This window comes from Carassius gibelio, chromosome B8 (genome assembly GCF_023724105.1).
Source record: "Carassius gibelio isolate Cgi1373 ecotype wild population from Czech Republic chromosome B8, carGib1.2-hapl.c, whole genome shotgun sequence".
NCBI lineage: Eukaryota > Metazoa > Chordata > Actinopteri > Cypriniformes > Cyprinidae > Carassius > Carassius gibelio.
This window is the reverse complement of record NC_068403.1, coordinates 25,416,848-25,437,768: the sequence shown is the minus strand read 5'-3', so window position 1 is coordinate 25,437,768 and position 20,921 is coordinate 25,416,848. Positions and strand designations below refer to the sequence as shown.

The window sequence follows — 20,921 nt, the reverse complement described above, 5'->3', positions numbered from 1 at the left end:
AGTCGTAGTTTTTGCTATTTTTGGACCAAAATGTATTTTCAATGCTTCAAAATATTCTAACTGACCCTCTGATGTCACATGGACTACTTTGATGATGTTTTTCTTACCTTTCTGGACATGGACAGTATACCGTACACACAGCTTCAATGGAGGGACTGAGAGCTCTAAGACTAAATCTAAAATATCTCCAAAGATAAACGGAGATCTTACGGGTTTGGAACGACATGAGGGTGAGTTATTAATAACAGAATTTGGGTTTTTCAATGAACTAACCTTTTAAGTAAAACACTGCAGAAAATATATCCATTTAGGAGAAGAGCGATAGATAGGGTGATTTAAACTTTTGACCATGTTACCAATCTAAGATAATTCTTTGGCATTATTGTATTACACAGTCATGCTAATAAAGCTTAATTGAATTGAATTAAAGCTAAATGAATGAAATGTTTTGGGTATAAATAACCAGCAGGTTGATTATGCCTAATCAATTGGGAAAAACTGAAATCCTGGTCATGATTTAAATATAATTTATCATGCAGCACTAACTGTGGGACTTTGGTTGTGAGGCTTTAAAAAAACACTAAAAGAACCTTCTAAGTCTTATGAAGTCATACAGTACCTTTGTGTGAATACAGATGATTACAATTAAGGTCAATATTCACAGATAATTTCAATTAAACCAGTGAGTTAAAAAGAACTGGATCAGCCTGAGTTTGTCTGGTTTGCAGTTTACTGTTCACAGTAAGTTAGAGTTAAAAATTATGACTTCTCATTTGATCATGTTTCCTTCAGATGGGTCGTACCACCGCAGTTTCCGCCGGGCAAGCGGTGGCCACCATCCCACGGAGAAGAGGCTCAGACGCTCCCGAGGTTCACGAAGCGACAGACCTCGTCTGGAAACCCTGGAAAGCAGGGTAGGAGACTGCAGGCGGTCCAACAGCGTCCTGGACGGCAGCCTTACCCTGCACTCCACCCGCTACCGACATGAAGACTCCTGCTCCACCTGCTCCTCTTCCTCAGACTCCGAGGAGGAAGGCTTCTTTCTGGGCCAGCGCATTCCTCTGCCGCCGCAGCTGACGGGTGGAGAGAGAGCAGCAGAAGGACAGACAGAGGACGAGGACAAGAGCCGAAGAGGAAGCTTCAGGAGAAGAAGGACACAGAGTCTCAGTAGAAAAGACAAGGACAAGAACTGCATACTGTCCTGAGACCAAGACTCTCTGAACCAGCGAGCTGCTCAGTCCAGATCGAAGTTGATGAGTGACATTCTGTACGATAAAAATAGAACCTCTCTTACATTCTATGCATCTGTGTGATGATATATTATCCGATGTCAGTTTCAGTATCAGGGTGCCTAGTCAAATTTACTGGCATTATTAATCAGGCCGAGGAACAGTTCTAATCCAAATTTTGTTTGTTACAGGAAAAGTAGAACTACATTTTCTAAATTTATGTGAGAGCGCAACGGCTAAAGGCCTGTTTCGCGCAACACAAATATTCGGCACAATAAATTCACTCCAATTATGACAACAAACTTGTTTCCACCACTGAATAAAAGTAAAAGGTCATTGCGACTTCTTTTCTCTCTCTCACAGTTAGGACTTTTTATGTCGTAATTGTGAGTTTGCATCTTTTTCTCTCAGTATTACGAGATATAAACTCACAATTGCGAGTTCTAAAGTCAGAATTACATGATACAAAGTCATAGTTGCTTGTTAAAAAGTCTGAATGGAAAAAAACGAATATCAGAATTTGGTGGGGGGGGGGGCCATTTGTGCGATATAAACATGCAATTGTGGAGTATTGTGTATAAGTCAGTATTGTAATTTAGATCTTTATTTTTTGCAATTCTGAGTTTATAAAGAATTATCTCGCAATTCTGAGAAAGGCAAAATTACCTTTTCAAAAAAATGTATTCAGTGGTGGAAATGGGCTTTCATAGTTTATAACAATACGTCAGACGGAATGCATGAAAATGCAGTTTCACTCATAGTATGTAAGCAGAGTTACATCTGCAACAACAACAACAAAAAAATGTTCCATTATCTTTTCATTCCGTTGACATTTGCTTGGAAATCAAATCATTATTCACATGTTTACTAACAGCCGTTCAGATTTTTGTATTTATTTTGTTTATCAAATTACACCAAACACAAAGACAAGAAAGCTGCTTCTGGATTCTTCCTTGGCTATTCTCTGTTGCTTAGAAAAAGCTGCTTCGTATATCCGTAAGCGCCACCAAGATTTAACTTCAAGTAACAGAAGCAACTTTGGGAATGTGACAAAAAAAAGTATAAATGTTATTGGTTGGCCAGTTTTATTCACAGTGCAAAATAGAGATTAGCTCACCGAAACCAAAATACAGATTAGAACACAGAAATTGTTTATTGGACCAGTTTTTTCAACAAATTTTTGTCAGTGTAAGTAATCTTGGAGTCAGAGCCATGGTAACTATGCTCAAATTGGAATATAAGCATACTGTAGTGCAGTATTGTATCATGAATGCAACACTAAATTGCAAGAGTAATGTGACACTGTGTTATCATATGACTTCATAAAAATAGTCATCTTGTGTTTTTAAATCTAATTTTGTGTTAAAATTTCTTTGGCGATCAAATAATGAAACAAGGTGTTGAAAATCACAGATGTGCAATTACATGGAAAGTGTGCGGTCAAATCAAGCACATTGGAATGGATTACCCAGTGTTTGCCCTACTAAATACTGCACGTTTTGTCAAATTTAGACAAATGTGTCAAATATTCAATGCCTAAGGAAAATATGAATTGTATGAAAAGTATACAATTGTTATATGCTATTAACGCAGCATGTGAGTTGGTGAAAGATCATTCAATTTATTCAGCAAAACCAGTTAAATCATCGTAATGAGCTGTTGTTAAATTCAGTTTTGGGGAAAGTTACTTTTAAAGTAATTTATTACAATATTGCATTACTCCTTAAAAAAAGCAACTAACTGCGTTTGTACTTTTTTTGCAAAGTGATGTTACTTTTGCATCACTTTTTCTCATCTGGCCTGGGCTTGCTGGTTTGTTAGTTTTTAATATAGAAAAGTTATATTTTTGGCAAATGTAAAAACCCTTTCACACCAAAAGTGTACTGAATAAGCCTCATGCTTAAGAAAATAATTTAATTATTGCAGGTTTGTGTCATATTCTGAGTTTGCATTTCACTGTGTTTATCTATTTTGAGGAACACCGAATCTGTTTTTTATTTTAATCTTCTTTTTTTAAGTGAGATGAGTAAATGCATGTTCGCACTTAGTGTATAACTACAGGAAGCATCATGTTCACATCATGTTTACTCCTGATTTCTCTCAACATGAGAGCTGTCAGTCAGTAAGTGGGAAAACAAAGTAACCGGTGTTTACTTATTTGGAAAAAGTAACTCAAATATTTTCATGTAAATTAAAAGTAATGCATTACTGCAGTAGTTACTTGAAAAAAGTAATCTAATTATGTAACTTTCATTACATGTAATGCATTACCCCAACGCTGGTTATATTTCTAAGATGTGTAGTCCCTAAAGTTCCACATCTGCTAAAGCTGTAGTACAAGTGCTAAATCCAAAACAAACTAATTTAACGAGTGAGCTTGTTTGACTGGTTTTGAGAGAGCTGTGTAATTTGCATTTGTTTAAGGTTTAACTATATGTGAAACCTATTGAAATGCAAACACGTTGTTGTGGAGTTATTGTATTTGAGCATGTACTAGAAACCCAAGTCAACAAACTGTAAAGCAGAAAGTCATGAGTCTACGACAGGCCATATCAGAACAGAATGTGGGAAAATACAGTCTGCATCTCCTCATCAACTGTATTATATGTAAATGTTGGCATTTCAAACCTCTCTGTGTGTAAATGAGAGTTTAAATAAAGGCACATCACTTTCAATTTGTGTTTTGCAAAATAGAGATAAAAGTATGTTAGAATTGTATTTTTATAAACAACATGGTGATGGTTTTATATTCTTGCCTAAATGCTTTCTGGCTTAAAATATTTTTAGAAGTTATCTTTTTGAATGAGACAAATAAAACACTTGATCCTAAACATTATGTTCATATATTTTGTGTATGTTAAAGTACATTATTAAGATACTATGCAGATTCCAGACAAAAGGCGGCATGAGAATTTTCTCAAGGCAAAGGCTGCTTTTTTCTTCAGTGATCAGGAGACTCAAAGGGCATATGGGACATACTTCCTGGAGAGTGAACGAGTTTCTGATTGGATGGGACAAGAAAAAAAAAAGGATAGGAGGAGTGTTCGAGGAGAACCAGTCTGGCAAGTTTTACTTTCTCCTTAACTCAAACACACGCGTGCACCATCTGCCTCACTTTCTTCCTGCTCTCAGGCACACAAAAGACATTAGTGACTGAATCCTGACCCTGTCTCTAGCTTTAGAGTTAAAGGGGAAACCGGTACTGATGAGTTTCCTGGAACAGTCACAGGTATGTTCGGCTGTGTGTGCATTGTCTGTGTATGAGTCTCAGTGTGATCTATAGCTTTAAACAATGTGGCTACATACATTATACTTTACTACATTCTGTCTCGTTTTAATTCCCCGTAACTGTTGTTTTGGTTCTAGACATATTCCTGGATCATGTAGAGACATGCCTGTCCCTGGAATCTGTAAGTGGAAACCTTGTGTTGCATTTATTCTTGGTGACCTTTTTTTATTTTTATTTTTTGCCTTAAGGGATCGATTTCATATTTACTTCATCTTGAATTATTTCCTTGTTTTTGAGTTTAAAACGGGTATATAGAAATGTATATAAAGGGAGAGTGAGGTTAGAAAGATTGATTGAGTGATGGAGACAACTGGAGAGAAGAGAGGAGGATAAAAGGATGGAATAATGTTCGGATTGTAGAAGACGGGAAAGGATAATACACTGTGCACTTTAACCTTAGGTGGAGTGCTGGCTGTTAAAGCAATGATAAACATTTAGACAATGAGCTGGTATATCACTGGCAGTAGTTTGAGGAAAGTATCTTAAGTCCATTGATAAAAGCAGCACAGCTGTCATTTATTAACAACACTGGACAAAAATCACCTTGTGACTTCAGTGTCACAGTTCTCCGTAAGGTGGGCATGTAAACAGTCACAATCTTTGACAAAAGTTTCATATCTGTCATGCTGGTTTGCTAAATGGAAAGGGCACTGAAATAAGCTTTCAGCCTGATTCACAGTTATTTTAGGAATTGTTCCATTAATAATTCCTTTAAAAATCAATTATGTGAATGTTACTTTCATCAGTATTCTAGAAGAAAGTGGCAGCCTTTTAGCAACTGCTAATGGAATCTTCTGAGAATGGCTTCATGATGCTTTCAAGCCATCCTGCAACATACATCAACAGCCTAAAGAGCTCATAAGTGGTGTTACGTGATAACACAAGTATCGCAAGTATAGTGATAGCAAGTATCACTATTATTAATGCTCGTAATTAGGGATAAGGAAGCATAACACGTCCTGTACTCTTTGTGTTATGGAAATGAAAGACTCAAATTGTGCAGCTTGCTGATGAGCATTGTGCCATCTCATTTGTAAGCAATTAAAATAATTTTAAATTGCAGACAGTTAAACTGATGAAAGAAAATCTCATAGATTTATTTAAGGAAAGGGTGGTGAAATCTTTGTTTGAATCAGTTTACAGTCATACTGTACTAAATTGTATTTTACTGGAATTCTACTGATGTTGTTTCTTGTCAGCCATATGCTGCAAAAGCGCTTATCTGCTTGTGACATATCAATTGCTTATCAGCTTTTGACGTATCATATCCTGTATCCCGTTCCAAGACTTTAGTCTGTATCAAATGAGGATAGAATCTCAATAGCTGTTTATGACCACTATTCATATACTGCACTCCTTTAAAGGGATAGTTCACCCAAAAATGTAAATTATCCCAGGATTAACTCACCCTCAAGCCATTCTAGATGTATATGACTTTGTTCTTGGCACTTATGCCAGGAACTCATATGGATGCACTTCCAAGTTTTATAATGGAAGTGAATGGCTGTTGAGATTTTGAAGTCCAAAAAAGTGCATCCATCCACCATAAAAATTGCTGCACATGGCTTCGGAGGGCTTAATAAAGGCCTCCTGAAACAATGTGGTTATGTAAGAAAAATATCCATATCTAAAACTTCATAAACTAATTTCTTGCTTCCACTAACTGTAGTACACACATTCATTCACTGATGACGTACTGTAGGTGTATTGTTCTGTTTTCAGGAGCCAAGAAACAAAGTATTCCTTGTTAAGCAAAGGAAAAACAGTCTCCTTTTGGTTTATATCGAAATATTACTAATCCTCGTTTTGTACTTCTAATTCATGATGGGTGTTTGTGTTTCGTCACCTCTCAGCAGAGATCATGCTAGGTCTATGTCCTACATCATCTGCTGGCACAGCACTCGCTCGCATAAGACGGTTAGCGGAAGTTAGGTTTATAAAGTTTTAAGTATGGATACTTTTCTTACACAAACACTTTGAGTCACTTTAGGACTTACTACTTTAGTCTTAATTAACTCTCCAGAGCCTTTTTGGAGCACTTTTTATGTGGAATGCATTTGGGTTTCAATTAGACTATTGAATATCAATAGCCGTTTAACTGCCATTATAAAGCCTCGGGAAGCCATGGCATTTTTAACATAACTCCGATTGTATTCTTTTGAAAGAATCAAGTTGTATACAGCTAGGATGGCCTGAGGGTCAGGCTTGCACAGTCAAGCACAGCTAATATGTTCATCAGCAAATAAAAAATATAATATTATTATTATTATTATTATTATTATTATTATTATTATTATTATTATTAACCTGTTAACTGTCACTCACGTTTTTGAAGATAGACTGGAATGTGCATGATAGAAACCTAAATTGAATGAATGAATTTATAATTCATGACTGAAAACATTTTGTAACATGATTTTGATGTGCCATTTACATGGTAATTCAATATCTGATTTTAAAAAGGGGTTTTAAAGGATGAATTTTGAGATTTTATGTTTTCAAGTCATATATAACTTCTGATGATTTCTAAAATGTGATAGAGAAAAAGGCAACGAGGAAGTCTTTTTTTTTTAACCAAAGGTCAAAACTCCTTTTGTAATGTGAATTTCTGAGGCTGCACTCTTGTCATAAATGAATCTATTGCTTTTCCTACATAATTTTTAACAATAAATATTGGTAAAATATATATTTGGGAGTCTTAGACCTTTCCAACGATATATAGTTTGTCAAGATTAGATTAAATTTCATTGTAATATAGTATAGTCAACGTAGGCGTCCCGTATACGGGACGGGGTGACAGTTGACAGGTTAAGGTCTATAAAAGTGTGAGTGCACATAATAGTAAACTGTCTAGCTGCTTTTTTCTGATTGTGATAAATATTTCTGTTCCTCCAGAAATTAAAACTTGAATCCAGTGTCTCCAATGCATTAATGTGGAAGTATACTCTGCCTGTAAGTCCATTCATCTATTTCTAAGCAAACAAGTGGAGGACAAAAGAGAAACAGCTGAAGTTTTTCATTGCCAATGATGTCAACTGACACTCTCCAGCCATCTTCACGGAGAATAATAAGGCTAGCTGTAACTTCTGGCACTCCAAGTCCCAACCTAGAGTCCAGTTGTCCAGTCAAATCATCTCCAGGCATACGCAAACCAAGTGCGGTGGAACGTTTGGAAGCAGACAAGGCCAAGTACGTCAAGAGCCAACAGGTGGCTTTGAAGAAGCAGCAGCCAGTTATCTGTCCTTCCAACAACAGCCAAAGTGGACAAGGTGCTCAACAGCCATCAAGGAAGATCCCTGCAAGACCTACAAAGTCGGAGATGCCACCTCTTAACCTGGAACATCTTTGCAAGCTGATTGATGGAGTCAGTGATGCCACCGTTCCAGACGTATCTACACAACTCAACAACAAAGAGAAAGATGCTGCAGATCCATCCAAGGCCACCTCTCCAACAATGGAAGAAGCTTCTGTGGGCTTGACTTCTGCAAGTCAAGGAAAAGCTCCAGTAGAGGCTTTAGGGGCGAGCGGATGTCCTACCATGACAGTGCGGAGAGTTGACGTCAGGCCACAGTTACCTCAGATGAGGATGGCAGGTAGACCACAGCAACAGAACCGACCACCAGGGCAACAGACCACACCTCAGGTCCCAATACAACTTCTGCGCTTGCTTAGACCGTACACACAGCCAAATCAACAACCAGCTGACTTCAAAAGGCTCCATAGAGCCACAAAAACAAATGCCAACAAAGGACCTATTAAACCACCAAACTGTGCTGCGCAAACCTCACCTTCTTCCAAATCCCCGACTAGCCCGCCTCTACCCCTCTCCATAAAACCAATCACAGAACCATTATCGTGTTCCTCACCGACCCCACTTACTCCAAACTCCATTGCGTTGCTCAAAAATGACTTCCAGTCCCCGCCATCTCCAGCCTTCACCCGCCAATCCTCAACAAGCTCCAGGAAGCGTCCTTCCCTAACGCGCTCAAAATCTGACGTCAGCGACTGCTTTTCAAGAGTAGGAGTAGAACTTGAGCGCTTCTTTAATTATTGTGGCCTTGACCCATCGGATTTAGAGGAGCTGGCGAGACCGGGTTCTGACATCGTGTCTGTTTCACGTCTACGTAGCGCCAGTGCGCCGGCATCTGAGCGTTCGGCTGAGGGTGAAGATGAGGAAGAAGATGCAGCAAAAGATGAACGTCCTGTTTACGGTGTGTCGGTCATTGAGAGAAATGCTCGCGTGATCAAGTGGCTTTATGGGATGCGCCAGGCCAAAGAGAGTCCCAAAGTGGCCGATATGTAACAGGCAACAAAGGACTAACAAACAACCACTATTCAGACTGAAATCAAATACAAAACATGTTGTACAAATTGCTTACTTCCCCATTCAGTATTTTGTCTTTCATCTGTATATTTTAGAGTTGTCTTGTTAAAATGGCTGTGCGTGTGACATGTATAACAGCTCATGTTTGTAGCCATGTTCTCAAACAGTAACGAAGCATGCATTGTTGCATGGTTATGGTGACCACCAATAAACTCTTAAACACAATGCATCTGTTGCATCGTTGTCTTCTCAGCAATGATAGGTTATATTAGACAGGCCAAATAAAACAATAACAGGATTTTTGATGCATGAAAAGGTACTTGCGTCATCCAAAAAAAATATTGTTTTACTGTTTAACTTATTGCAGCTAAACTTTAATGATTGGTTTTAATATATTTTATCTTGTGTCATGCAATGACAAAAATAGTATGTGAATATTTTTAACGTTTGTCAGTGTGTCGCATCAGATCTTTATTATGAGACAGAAGGAGGCAGGTAAACTTTGATGTTTAGGTAACATTTGGTACATTGAATGCAATTGTACATAGCATACTCCATGTATATTTAAGTAAGTAGATTTAATTTGGTAAGGGGTCTGTCATCAAGCAGTCCAAAAACCAATGATGTGTTGTACTTACAAAAATGGCGCTTTAGCAAATTGATCTTAAAGAATGGGAGTAAAAATTAAAGGTCCCGTTTTTCTCGCTTTTTTGAAAGCTTTGATTGTTTACAGTGTGCAATATAACATGTGTTCATGTGTTCATGTTTCGCGTGTAAAAAACGGGCTGATGCCTTCCTTGTTCTATAAAGTCACTCCTTCAGAAATACGTAACGAGTTCTGATTGGGCCAGCGGTTCCTGTGTTGTGATTACATGTTTTACATGTGGATTATAATTTTCGGGAACCAAGTTAAACATAAGTTGTAACCATTAATCTCCAAGCACAGCATCTCTGGGAAGCCCAAACAAAGATGATTGGACTCCGAGATGAAAATAACAGCGTTTCGACAGCGTTTTGTGTGATTATTATGTTTTCATAAGAGATATTCATAGTTTTTCTACAAGGTCAAGGATAAACAATATATACTTGTGTCGGTATAAGAGTTTAAATGGGAAGAATTCGTTTTTGTATTCTAGCGCTGTTGCTTGGAATGAATTGCCTGATTGCTTAAAACAAATTCAAGACGAAAGTTTTTTTTACAAGAGAAGTTAAAAAATTTCTTTTTAATGATGTTTGAGGTATTATATGATGATAAATCAAATCAAATCAAAAAATCAAAGACGACATGGCGACAAACACAAACGCAGCTCTTCCTTCTCCGTCGGAGAGCAACAAGACCATGCCCCCCTTTTTGTGAATTCGTGTGGCCGGAGGTTAGTCAAAAAACTGTTTTAGTGACGTCATTAATGCAGAAACTAGAGGGATGTAGTCCAAACGGGTCGTTTTTTTTTTTGTAGGTGAATTCTGTTAAATAAAATATCTCGCTTGGCATTGAACTTTGAGCTTTAGAATTTTACAGATATTATTTATACTCTAACAGGAATATTACACAATAACTAAAGGTTAAAACATGGGATCACGAAGAAGGGGACCTTTAATTTACTCCAGAGCACTTCCGTTTAGTCATTGTTTACAATGAAACAGTTTGGACTGTTAAAAAAAAGACAGTTGTTTGAACATCAAAACTGATGTTTCCTCTGGCATAAACATAGCATTTAAAAGAATACAGTATTTGAAGGTCACAAGGTTTTTTCTGTTTTCACTTAATTATCACATCCTGTTATTATGGCCAGGAAAGCTATGGGGGATGTAGTTACTTTTTTAGACCACAGTTTTAACCTTGCTACTCTATATTTCCATCACCATTGTGGAAACGCTAGCCTTCTCTTGTGCAGAGCCCATATATATTATGTGGATGGCACAAATATCCAGAAAAAAAACATGGATTTATTTCTTTTGTCCAGAGGGCAAAGTGATGAATACAGATCAGCGTAGTCCTCCAGCTCATGAGTCACGCTTTCTCAGAAGCTGAGAAGCTTTGGTTCCTGTAGACCTGACTATAGCTGTATTACTTTAAACTGTAGCATGACAAAGTATCGAAATTGCTTCTCCAACATTGAATAAAACTATGTAAATTGCTCCTGCTGTAATGTGCACAAAATGCCTGCCATTTTGCAATGACTTTAAATATGCCTGTTTATACTTCACTTAGCTTTTTTAAACTAATAAACTGAGCAAGACCTAATACAATAATTTAAAAAACAAGTTTGTTAAAAAATGACATAATATACAATATGATTTTATAAATGGGACAAGAACCTTTTTGATATACTGAAATTCCAACAAGGTTTTTTGTCCCCAACTAAAACACTCTCTCCAAATGAAATCTAGAATGTAATCCAACAAATAAAATAATAATAAAAAATAAATCACTGTTGTTCTATAAATCCTGTTTACTTTGTAAAAGTAGTCCCTATGTGCTTGACGGCAGCTCTAGTTACAGTGTGCGGTTCCTGTGGGAGGATCAGTGAAATCAGGATTCAGCTGGACTAGTTTGACTGCTTTCACTGCTCTTAGTATTCACCAGGCACTAGTCAAACCAGCAGAATGAGCAAATGACGGTAGATTTGGTTATGATTTAAGACTAAGAAAACAGACCACCAAAGACCAATCACACTGACTGACCGCAATACAGTGTTTTCACCTGTATCAGTGATGAACACGGCATCAGAGAAAGACAAGAGACCTCTGGAAGTTCTTCTTAACAAAGTGTTTTGTAACACATCCAGACAGAGCTTAACTTTTGTATGCGCTTTCATTTTTAAGAGGCCAACGTCTCTATCTTTGTTGCTCTTTCTGAGTCTTCACAATAAGGTGAGGCTTCCCCTTTCCAGAAAGCTGTGTTACGCAGTAGGTTGTGTACCGTATCAGATGACCAACATTGCTACGGGTTTTTCTCTACAGATCTTTCTGTTAGATTTGGTGCAAGTAAGAATCTGCATTTTATCACCTGCATTGAGTAAATATGGATAATGATTTATATAAATGCATCCAAAAAAAAGCCAGTTCAGCCACAGTGAAATCGGTCATTTCAGAGATTGAGCAACTTACATTTTGATGAAATATTATGTAACATAAATAATATTACATATATTATTACAGATATTGATAGATATGTAGTATAATACTACAGAATAACGAAGGAGGTTTATAATACCTGAAAAAAGCTACCAAGCCTCCAAACCAAACAGGACATTGCCAAAACATCTACTCTAAAATAATGAAACATTTGTTTAAAATTGTCAGTCATCTTTTTGGGATTTATATATTTTAATATATTATATATTTTTGGGATTTATATATTTTGTAGTTGCACTATGCAAAGAAATCCATTTTGATTTCATGTTAACTTTAACTGCTTTGACTACTAAAGTTATGTCTGCGATTTTTTTGCATAGAAGCATTTTATCAGCAATCTTATCACTGAAGTGGAAAATATCCTGTATGCAATCCCATATTTACCCTCATTTCTCTATTTCTCTCTTGTTTTGTATGCAGATGGAGGCTTTTTCAGTATTTCTGATTCTGTTCATCAGTCGTGCCTGGGATGCCGTGACGGGAGCAGGAGTGCAGGCGGGCTCCTCCCATGGTGGGTGGTCAGAGTTTGTGACATAAAGGATATAACATTTTTAAAATGAAATAGTACTTAAAATCATGTCGTTACAAAAAAGGACTATTTTCTATTTAATGAGATCTTGCTAACCCACTTTTTTAAACAAATTCTGTTTGATTTGGGAACAAATTGCTTAGACCAGTTTTGTGAACTTATCAATGGATTCATAAAAAAATATGATTTTCCACGAAGGAATTAAAAGACCATTTTCATAGATCAAGAGGATTAAAAAAATAAAATAATAGATGTGTATGTTAGTGCTTTCAAACGGTTTATCACGATTAATCGCATTCAAAATAAATGTTTTTGTTTATATAGCTTATGTATGTGTACTGTGTATATTATGTATATATAAATACACACACATTATATATTTTGAAATTATTTATATGTATATGCATTTATATATTTATATTCTCATATTTTATATTATATATAAATATATGTAATACATAAACAATATATATATATGCGCGCATGCATGTGTTTGTATTATATATAATTAATAAATACACACAGTATACACAGATATATTACGTAAACAAAAACTTTTATTTTGGATGTGATTAATCGTTTGACAGCACTTCATGACTCATCTGGTTGTTCCTGTCTCAGGGCTGTGCTGTCAGTGCCATTGGTCATTCTCTCTTACATCTTCTTTTGGTTCATACCTCACAATGCCGGGAGTTCAGCATTCAGTGTGCCCTGGTACCTAACCATCAGCTGTTTTTCCGAGACCTCCATGAGTGTATGAATCCCTTCTTTTATTCTCTCAATCACTAACACATGCCCTGTCCTTTCTCCATGTGATGCTTTTTATGTAATATCCAAATTAGCCGGCTTCCATTAGTGGCACTCTAGTGTTCATTATTTAGGTCAACTGGCTGTTACATCACACAGCTCCCCCGCACATCTTTCATGTGCTGACTCCTTCAAAGTGAACGTTGTGCTCCCTGCAGTGCTACAGCGCTCCATACACATCCCTCAGCATGTTTCTGGGAGGAGACCAACAAGACAGAGACTCTGCCACAGCTTACAGTGAGAACACTTCTATCGTCAGCTTTAAATAAAACTGTTTAAACTGTAATTAAACTGTCATCATTTTCTCATTGTTTCAAACCTGGCGTTTCTCCATGGAAAAAGGAGAAATTCTGAGGAAAGAGCAGGCAGAACATGCTTCACATATTTACAGAAACGCAAACAGGTTTGAAACAACATGAGACTAATCTTTTTACTATTTTACTATTAATATTGTGTGTCTAGATTAGTGTATGTAAAACATTGTTGCAGTGGTGTTACTGTAAACTAAAACTTCTTTAAAATATTTTACTAATTGAGATAGCCTAGTTGAAATCAATTAAAATATAAATATTAGATTAAAAAGTTAAATAAATAAAAAGGTTAGCAAAATTAACTACATTGTCAACTAACTGAAATATTATTTGAAGTCCTAAAACTAAAAACTAGAATAAATATAAAATAAAGTAAAAACGTATAATAAAGTCAAACGCATATAAATATTATTAAAGTGATAGTTCACCCAAAAATGAAAATTCTGTCATTAATTCAAAATTACAGTTCAACCGTAATTTTACGAAGCTACGAGAATACTTTTTTCGTGTGAAAAGAAAACAAAAATAACATAAAGTATGTTTGCTTTTCTGTCAGCTGCACCATATGTGGATATGCTGTTTATGTTGTTTGACGTGTTTAACGTAAACAGTGTATCCACGTATATACATTGCATACGTTGTTTATGTATGTGATACTCTCCAAAACAGCACTATAGGATGATGTGGAGGAGACAAATTGTTGAATAAAGTCGTTATTTTTGTTTCATTCACGCTCAAAAAAACTATTCTCGTAGCTTTGTAAAATTACGGTTGAACCACTGATGTCACATGGATTATTTTAACAGGATGATTATTATTTCCTTGCTACGTTTCTGAGCCTCGATATATAATTTCTTTTGAAATTCTATACTATTATGTATAATTACAAAGCAATCTGTGAATATAAATATTTCCTATTATTATTAAGTCAGCATACTGCTAGCACGTTAGTCTGTTAGCTTGCATCTCATATTTCCTTTGATCAAATGGTAATATGAGAAAGTAATTCAAATAATACAATGCAAAACAATACAACTGTAATATCGTTCAAAAGACTAGCAGCAGTAAGGTTTACTTAATGAATACTTTCATTCAGCAAGGATGCATTTAATGGATCTAAAGTGACTGTAACGAGTCTAATGACTTTTACATTGTTTAAAAAAAAAGTCTATTTCAATTTCTGAAGGATCATGTGACACTGAAGACTGCAATAATGATGCCGGATATTCTGCCTTGGATCACAAGAATGCATTACATTGCATTTAAAAAAATATCAGCTGTTATACAATACAGCTCACTTCATAACACACTCTATCAGAGATAACCATTACAGACAGCACTTAATCATTTACACCAGTTTTGTGTGGAGCAAAATTTGCCACTTCCATAGATCGTTCCAAATCCATCACTTAAAAGGTTACCCTTTGGTTAGAATGCTGCCTTATATGACAGCTGCCCATTTAGGCAGTAGACAGCTCTCTAGGTTTTGAAATAGAGCTTATATAACAGACAAGACTGAAGAAAAAAAACCTAACTAATTCCAGGCAGGATGTGTGTGATGGTGTTTCTCTGAGCAGTAGTTGGTGTTATCAGTTGCATGCACATCTGTCTGCCCCTCTTTCTGTCAGGGATGAGTGTGGAGGCGTTTGCTATGCTGATGGCGGCTGTGATTGAGGGTCAGGTGCTGTGGGTGTATAACAAAGACCGAGATCAAGCCTGTCTGAGCGTGGACCAAACACCGGATCTCCCACACAGCGCTGCACTGCATGAAACTGTAACACGATCACACCTACACACCACCAGCACCACTGTAAAATACTGTGTACTGCAACTGTTTTGATGTTACTCGGCTATTTTACTATTTATATTTACTGCCGTTTGCTGAGGAAAGCATTACTTGCCATAAAAAGTATTTAACCTAAGGGTGTTATTTAGGTTCTGTGTAGTGTGTTAATTATACAATTACTTTCAATGTTTTTAAAGCATTTTCTAGGGGTAATCTGCAGGTTGGTTTGGCACCTCAGGGACTGTTAGTCTCTGGTGTCATGTAAAATTACACACTCTGTCTGACATGTAATCCAATTTTTAACTCTTGTAGTCAAGACACTGTATGTAAACAGCTGAAAAGTGCCTAATATGTAGACTGTAGTATGCTGTAGACCCCTCACACGTTCTTTAGGGAGGTCTAGTAAAGCAACTATCATTTGCAATCTGAGACTGTTTGCATATACACTTACTGTGCAAATATATATATATGTCTGTGTTTCTTTGTCCTTTATGATATCAACACTGGTCATGAGCGCTCTCTTCCTTGTTTGCTGTATGGTGCTGTACCTGTGGGTCAAAGAGCAAAGAGGTGCGGCGTACAGTACATTTTTGCACAAATAAAAGTCAATTCAAAGAATGTTTTATTTGTCAGATTCTCTGAATATATTATTGAGCACGAGGTTTTGTTGAGAACTTTTACCAACATTCAATAATATCTTCATGGTAGGTCACATTTAGACATGTTTATCAGTGAAACATGGACTTGAATTGTATTTTGTATTTTTTGGCCAGATTCCCCAAGTATATTATTGAGCATGAGACTTTATTACATTTAATGATTTAACAACATTTATTGACATCTTGATGGCAGGCTACATTTTGGACATGTTTATAAGCTAAAAATATGTCCTTGGCTCATACAGAATAGCTTGTTTACTAATAAAACCTTTTATTTTTAGTGTTTTGTTTTCCTAGATTTTAGGAACATATCATTAGAGGCTTTATTGAGGACCCTTAAGAATATTTAGCAACAATACGGCTTTGAACTGCAGTTAACTGATTAAAAAATAAAACCATTTTTGTTTTTGCTTTTGTCTTGACAGATTCCCTGAATATATAATTGAGCATAAGGCTTTACCAAGCACTTTACAACAATATGGCTTTGAACCGCAGTGAATTGATAAACAAATAAAACCTTGTTTTTTGTTTGTTTTTGTTTTGTTTTGTCTGCTTTTTTTGTCTTGACAGATTCCCTGAATATACTATTGAACATGAGGACTCTTAACAACAATATGGCTTTGAAACTGTAGTGAATTGAATAACAAAACTTATTTTCTTTTATAGATTACCTGAATATCAAGCATGATGCTTTTATGAGGACTCTTAAAAACATATAACAATAAAGGCTTGAACTGTAGTGAACTACTAATAAAGTATTTTTGTGTTTTGTTTTTCTATATTCCCTGAAAACACTATTGACCATGAGGGTGTGTTGAGGACTCTTAACGACCCTTAAAATAACTTTATTGTAAGCTACATCTTGGGCATTTATCAGGCAGCAAACAGTGAATTCTTCGTTTCTGAATCAAATCCCACCAAACTAGCTCTTAACGCTTCACCAGTTCAGTGTCATATTTCAAAGCTTTGTGCAGATGTATTGTTTTTCTTCTCTCTGGCTCCTGCAGGGCGTCTCGGTGGTAAGAGTCACATGCACACTACATACCTGAATGTTGTGAAGAAGCTGATTGGCCATGTGTCACACCTGCGTCTGGTCCTCGGCTTCCCCTTCTCCACTTCAGCTTTTCAGGTTGGATCTCTGATTTACCTGTAAGGTATGTTAAAATTAAAAGACTACCTTAACATGCAATCACAAATTGTATTTGGTAAAAAATCAGCACCTACATTCTATAATGCATAAAATCATCACGTTGTATTTGAAAGCTAGGGGATTAATACAGCGAAATTATTTATTTATTTATTATTTATTTTTTCATTTTTTTTAATTAGAGTCTTCCATTGCTGCTTACTGAAATCTCTGAAACATTTTTGGGTTCATTTCCAGATGTCTTTGGGAAACTTCACAACGTTCACATTGCTGGCTTGGGAGCTCAGTTCCAGTATCTCATGTTAGCCATACTGGTAAGTCTAGACATAAAAATGCGGTAGTTTTTATAAACAAACTCAAAACAGTATTGACACAGTAACATTTATCAGTAACAAGTCAGGGAGTGTTACTATATGATGTATTTTCGCACCACTTGAACAATTTATAGAAAGACCAGAATAGGTTACATGAACAGATGAACTTGTGAAAAGATGTTTTAGCATGGTTTATGAGATTTGTTACCATGGTGAGTAACAGTAAGACCTAGGTCTGTCCACTTCATGCTGTTGATCTGTGCTAATCAGCCCAGCATTCTCCAGCATTGAAAGTTTAGCACTCGGTTATCCATCAGTAAATCTTCATGACATTTTATGCAGGGGATTGCCATCACTTTTGGTAATATTTAAAATGTGCCTTTTTTTTTTTACATTATCAATTCCATTACGTTCCAATGGAGAGGTCATGAATTTAGTGGTACTTTTAAAGACGGATTTATTAATGTCTTCAAAACACATTAAAATGCAATCTATCAGGACTGTACAATTGACCACTCGGCACATGTCTTTTAAACAAGATTATTTTATTTTCTTCAACCTGTATGCTCTTATTGATTGTAGGATTTTAATTTTAGGGGGCTCAGCCCATAATAATGATTAGTAGGGTAGTAGGTAGGTAAATCAATCAATCAATAAATGTTTGACTATAGGGTGGTATACTTATTTCAGTATTCCACTGTATTGCATGTACTATGCATAATATGCTTAGGTATAATAATAAGCCAAATACAAGTGTTCCTCATCACACACACACACCTGTTTACTGTCCAACCACAACATTTTACTATTTGCATTTCTAGTACAAACCTCTTTTCCATATGCACTGTAATATGCTTTTTATTGAAAGTTACTTTTCAAATGAACATTGCAACATGATAATTTTAGAAAGTATATAAAGCAATTTATAAAAAGTTAATTTATGGCTACATTTTTGCTGGAGGAAGCAGTGGGATGAGGAGTGAACGCAGCGAAAACTCTACAGTAGATGGGAACCAATTGCTCCCACATGACATTTTGTAAACTGTATGCATGGCAAAGAATGGCACAGATGCAGATATAGTAACAATCTATTACTAAAGCCCACCTAAAAATGGCCTAGCGATGCCCATGCTCTTATTTATCATTGATTATTTATTAAACTTCTGTAGATAACTAGTCCTGAACCACACGTGCAAACTGGGCAATTACACATTAAGTCTTATTAGAGACAGGTGTGCTATTATTTCTATAAGCAAACACAACTTTGCATACTGAATGATAAAACGGTTGAAAAAAAAAACAAAGTAGAGGTTTGAACTTGGCCAGTAAGCAACACTCTAGAAATCAAATCTACAGCAATACAAATAACACTCCAAGCATCCTAACAACCACAAAGCCTACTCCCTAGCATGGTGGTTTCACATTTTTGCACAGAGAAGCATCACTCACATTTCTTCACAAAATGTACAAATTTGGTTTTAATACCTAAAATGACTTGTTTTGCTCAGGTCAATGCTGCCAGATGTAGTGGATGAGTTCACTGTTCAGAAACCGTCCTTCAAAAGCCTGGAGCCCCTGTTTTTTTTTTTTCCTGCTCGAGGTTTTGCAACAAGCTTGGAGGAGGCCTGTCTGCTGGCATCTCCACTATGACACTACAGTGAGTCAGCACTCGCTCGCTCTAAGCCAATGTAATGCCTGATTTACAGTGGCAGTCGGTCCGTTTTTTAAAATATTGGAACACGATTGTTCAAGCTCTGTGTGTCCTGCAAGTTTTTAAATACTGTCAGGTGAGACTGAGCTCATGTTTGCAATAGTTCAGCCTTTTTGTGGAAGTCTGAATTGTTTACCTTAACATATTTACACTGAGCAATGTGTTTGGTTGAAGCTTCACAGGATATAAAGCAGGTGCATGTATTCATGCAGATGGAGTTGTCTTGGCCCTAAAATAGCTTTTGCCCCCCATTCCAATCACCGTTTTGCTGGTAGGTTTAGTATTTTTCTATCTATACCCAATTAATGAAGTACGATGGAAGCAGATTCAACAAGATCTCGAAAACACAAGGTAAGATATACAAGTGTCAGCCAATGTCTTAATCTTATATGATTTATGAATGTTAATAATAGTGTATTCTGTATTTTCTCTTGCCTTTTTAGGTCTAACCGTGCCACACTTGCCAGATTAGAAGTCAGCAATCCAATGTCATAAACCAAGAAGTTACCCAACATCATCACAACAATATAACAATATAAGTGTGAAACGTCATAAATCAAGGTTGAGCAAAACACAATAGATATATTACAATAGATATGTTACAATAGATATTGTTTACATTATATGAGCGAGCAAAGCGATTGCCCGCGCTGCTGTCTCCACAGTCCTGACAAGAATCTGCACGCTGCTCAAGTCACACAGTTTTAAATGTATTTTAATATAATTGTTTAGGTTTTAATTGTAGCAGCATGTTTATAAGGATTAATCTTCAATCAGTCTACAATATAATGGAATCCAATAACTGCACTTAGATCAAACTATCTTTGAATAATCAACTCTGGGCTTGGAATAGCCTATTTTAGACTATAGACTATAGACTGAAGTTTAATTTAATACAGATATTTTATAAGAGGCAAATAATAATAATAATAATAATAATAATATTAATTATTATTATTATTATTATTATTATTCCCAGCAAACACATAACTTTGCCCTAAAGTTAGTTTCTGGTTCTCATTTGGTTATATTTTTGGGAACCAAATACTATCAAATACTTTCTTTCTTTTTTTAACATAGCCGTTAGACAGATCGTACTAGTTTCGGGGCACGAGGAGTTGTATGAAAATAAATAATAAAAAACTCTATCTAGTCTAAATATACCGCAAACTGTGCATCATCCAAACAGAGCTCCTGGACTAAATTGTTGAATGCACCACACGGTTTCCTTCCCCGTATAATGTCGCACTCCGACAAACATTATTGTGAACTTACATGAACTGACATTAGCCTCCCCATTAACTTCGAAAGCCAACATTTCTGCAGCACAAAGCACTAGGTTACCATGATTGCACTGCTGTTTTTATAGCAACAAAAGATGCCCTAGGCTGCTATTTGTAGCCAAAACGCTGCCAGCATTTTATTTGACAAAAAAAACACTGATTAACTTTCTCTTGTCAAGAAAATATGCCAAGTCTGACTTAAGTCATTATAATCAGTAATTATGTCCCCACTGGACGCAAAAATGCCTCGTTTGTAATGGGTTTTATTGGTTTGTCTCATCGCGCCGGTGTCCTAACATTTAATCCTACCCATCAGGCACACACGGCATTAACAGTGTTAAGGGGCGTAACATTTCCGTCACGCGCTTGAGGCATTCGGGCAATCACAACGCAT

At 36.3% G+C, this 20,921-nt stretch overlaps 2 protein-coding genes and 1 pseudogene across 3 annotated transcripts in view; all 3 read left to right on the top strand.

Annotated features, from left to right (window-relative positions):
* Positions 1-3,904, top strand: part of LOC127962869 (prickle planar cell polarity protein 3-like) — a 59,896-nt gene extending 55,992 nt beyond the window's left edge. For both annotated transcript variants that reach the window (XM_052562466.1, XM_052562467.1), the window contains one exon: positions 793-3,904. In XM_052562466.1, coding sequence (XP_052418426.1) covers positions 793-1,205 — 413 coding nt within the window. In that variant the 3' untranslated portion in view covers positions 1,206-3,904. The remainder of the gene's footprint in view (positions 1-792) is intronic.
* A 391-nt stretch (positions 3,905-4,295) lies between these two features.
* LOC127962875 (protein FAM110A) lies at positions 4,296-9,069 on the top strand. Its single transcript, XM_052562472.1, has 3 exons — positions 4,296-4,458; positions 4,596-4,639; positions 7,414-9,069. Exon 3 carries the CDS (start codon positions 7,544-7,546, stop codon positions 8,819-8,821), a length of 1,278 nt encoding a protein of 425 aa, XP_052418432.1. The 5' UTR covers positions 4,296-4,458; positions 4,596-4,639; positions 7,414-7,543; the 3' UTR covers positions 8,822-9,069.
* Positions 9,070-11,557: 2,488 nt separating this feature from the next.
* LOC127964196 (sodium-dependent lysophosphatidylcholine symporter 1-like) lies at positions 11,558-20,149 on the top strand (annotated as a pseudogene).
* The last annotated feature ends 772 nt before the right edge of the window (positions 20,150-20,921 follow it).

Bases quoted from the DNA above. Each gene is read 5' to 3' on its own strand.
- LOC127962875 (XM_052562472.1), top strand. From the start codon at position 7,544: ATGATGTCAACTGACACTCTCCAGCCATCTTCACGGAGAATAATAAGG.